Source organism: Egretta garzetta, unplaced genomic scaffold (assembly GCF_000687185.1).
Source record: "Egretta garzetta isolate BGI_Z169 unplaced genomic scaffold, ASM68718v1 scaffold59, whole genome shotgun sequence".
Taxonomy (NCBI): domain Eukaryota; kingdom Metazoa; phylum Chordata; class Aves; order Pelecaniformes; family Ardeidae; genus Egretta; species Egretta garzetta.
This window is the reverse complement of record NW_009267230.1, coordinates 1947099-1948552: the sequence shown is the minus strand read 5'-3', so window position 1 is coordinate 1948552 and position 1454 is coordinate 1947099. Positions and strand designations below refer to the sequence as shown.

General features: G+C 68.9%; 1 protein-coding gene across 1 annotated transcript in view; it reads right to left on the bottom strand.

Annotated features, from left to right (window-relative positions):
• Positions 1-1443, bottom strand: part of LOC104133901 — an 11447-nt gene extending 10004 nt beyond the window's left edge. Inside the window, 2 exon segments of the mRNA XM_035902739.1 lie at positions 447-645; positions 1372-1443. Of these exon segments, the coding sequence (XP_035758632.1) occupies positions 447-645; positions 1372-1443 (271 nt within the window).
• Positions 1444-1454: the final 11 nt, after the last annotated feature.

Here is a 1454-nt window from a genome sequence, read left to right as displayed (position 1 = left end):
GGTGGTCGAGTCTGGCGGGGTTCAAGGGGCTCAGAGCCTGTGCCTCCAGGCAAGGGAACCTCCGCCACCCGATCCTGGCAGACAGACAGACAGACACCCCCCGCCACATGCCCTGGGCAGAGGGATGGACCTCCCTGCCCCATTGCCCAGGTGGGTGGCTTCCACATCGCCTGGACAGAGAGATGGGCACCACACCTGCCGTGTCCCTCAGACAGACAGACGGGCACTCCTGCCACCTCTCCCAGACAGACAGACACCTCTGCCACCCGCCCCAGACAGCCAGCCCTCCCCTGCCCACGCCCCATGGCAGGAGTGAGTGTGTGTGGCCGGTGCGTGGCCACAGCCAGCGTTTCTCTGGGTGCCACGGGGGGTATGTGGGACCAGCGGGGGGGCACCCCGCTCCCAGCAGGGGCTGCCCCGGGATGCCGTGCCGGGCACCGCTGTACCTGCGAACTGCCACTGCACGGTGAAGCTGAAGGTGGGCTGCCCCTTGGTACCGGGGTGCTGCTGGGTCCCTTGCAGAGGTGACACCAGGATCCGCTTGTTGGTGACTGCCACGGCGGTGTGGTAGGAGCCTGAGAAGGTCCCGGCCGCGTCCAGGGCCAAGAGGGTCATGTTGGAGCCCAGCTCGTTCTTCCACATGCCCTGCAGGTTGCACTGGGGACCGGGGGTTGTGCCGGCACCTTGGGCAGTGCCGAGGCAGGACCCCCCTCCAGCTTGCCCGGGCAGTGGGACATGTGCCCCACGTGTCTGGGACTGGCACGGACCCTCTGCACAGCAGCTGGGACCGGTGGCACGGGCCAGTACCCCTCCCTCCCACGGCAGGGCAGGGCAGTGCAGAGCTGGGGGTGCTGGGTGGCCCCTCAAACCAGGGGTAGGTGACCAACACCACCCCCAGGGCCAGCACAGCCAGAGCTGGCAGCCCCCTCGGTCACGCACACTTGCACCCTGGGATGGCACGGCACGGCACGGCATGGCACAGCACGGCACGGCAGGGCACAGGGAAAGCGTGCAACGGCCTCAGCCGTGCACACTGTGCCCGAGGGGCAGCACACCACGGCACGGCACACCCTGGCATGGCACAGCGTGAAATGGCACACCACGGCACGGCACAGCGCGGCACAGCACACCCTGGCATGGCACAGCATGGCACAGCACACCACGGCATGGCACGGCACACCATGGCACAGCATGGCACAGCACACCACAGCATGGCACGGCACACCATGGCACGGCAGAGCACGGCACGACACGGCACAGCCAGGCCATGCAGCCCCTCATGCAGTCACCCTGCGCCCTGGGGACAGCACGGCATGGCACAGCAGGACTGGGCACATCCCCGGCCGGGCGCTGCCCCCGGGCTGCCCTTACCTTCCTGGCAGCAGCGGCGCGGGGGCTGAGCAGGGCCAGGGCGAGCAGGAGGCAGCAGCTGAGGGTCCCCATGGCGGCAGCAG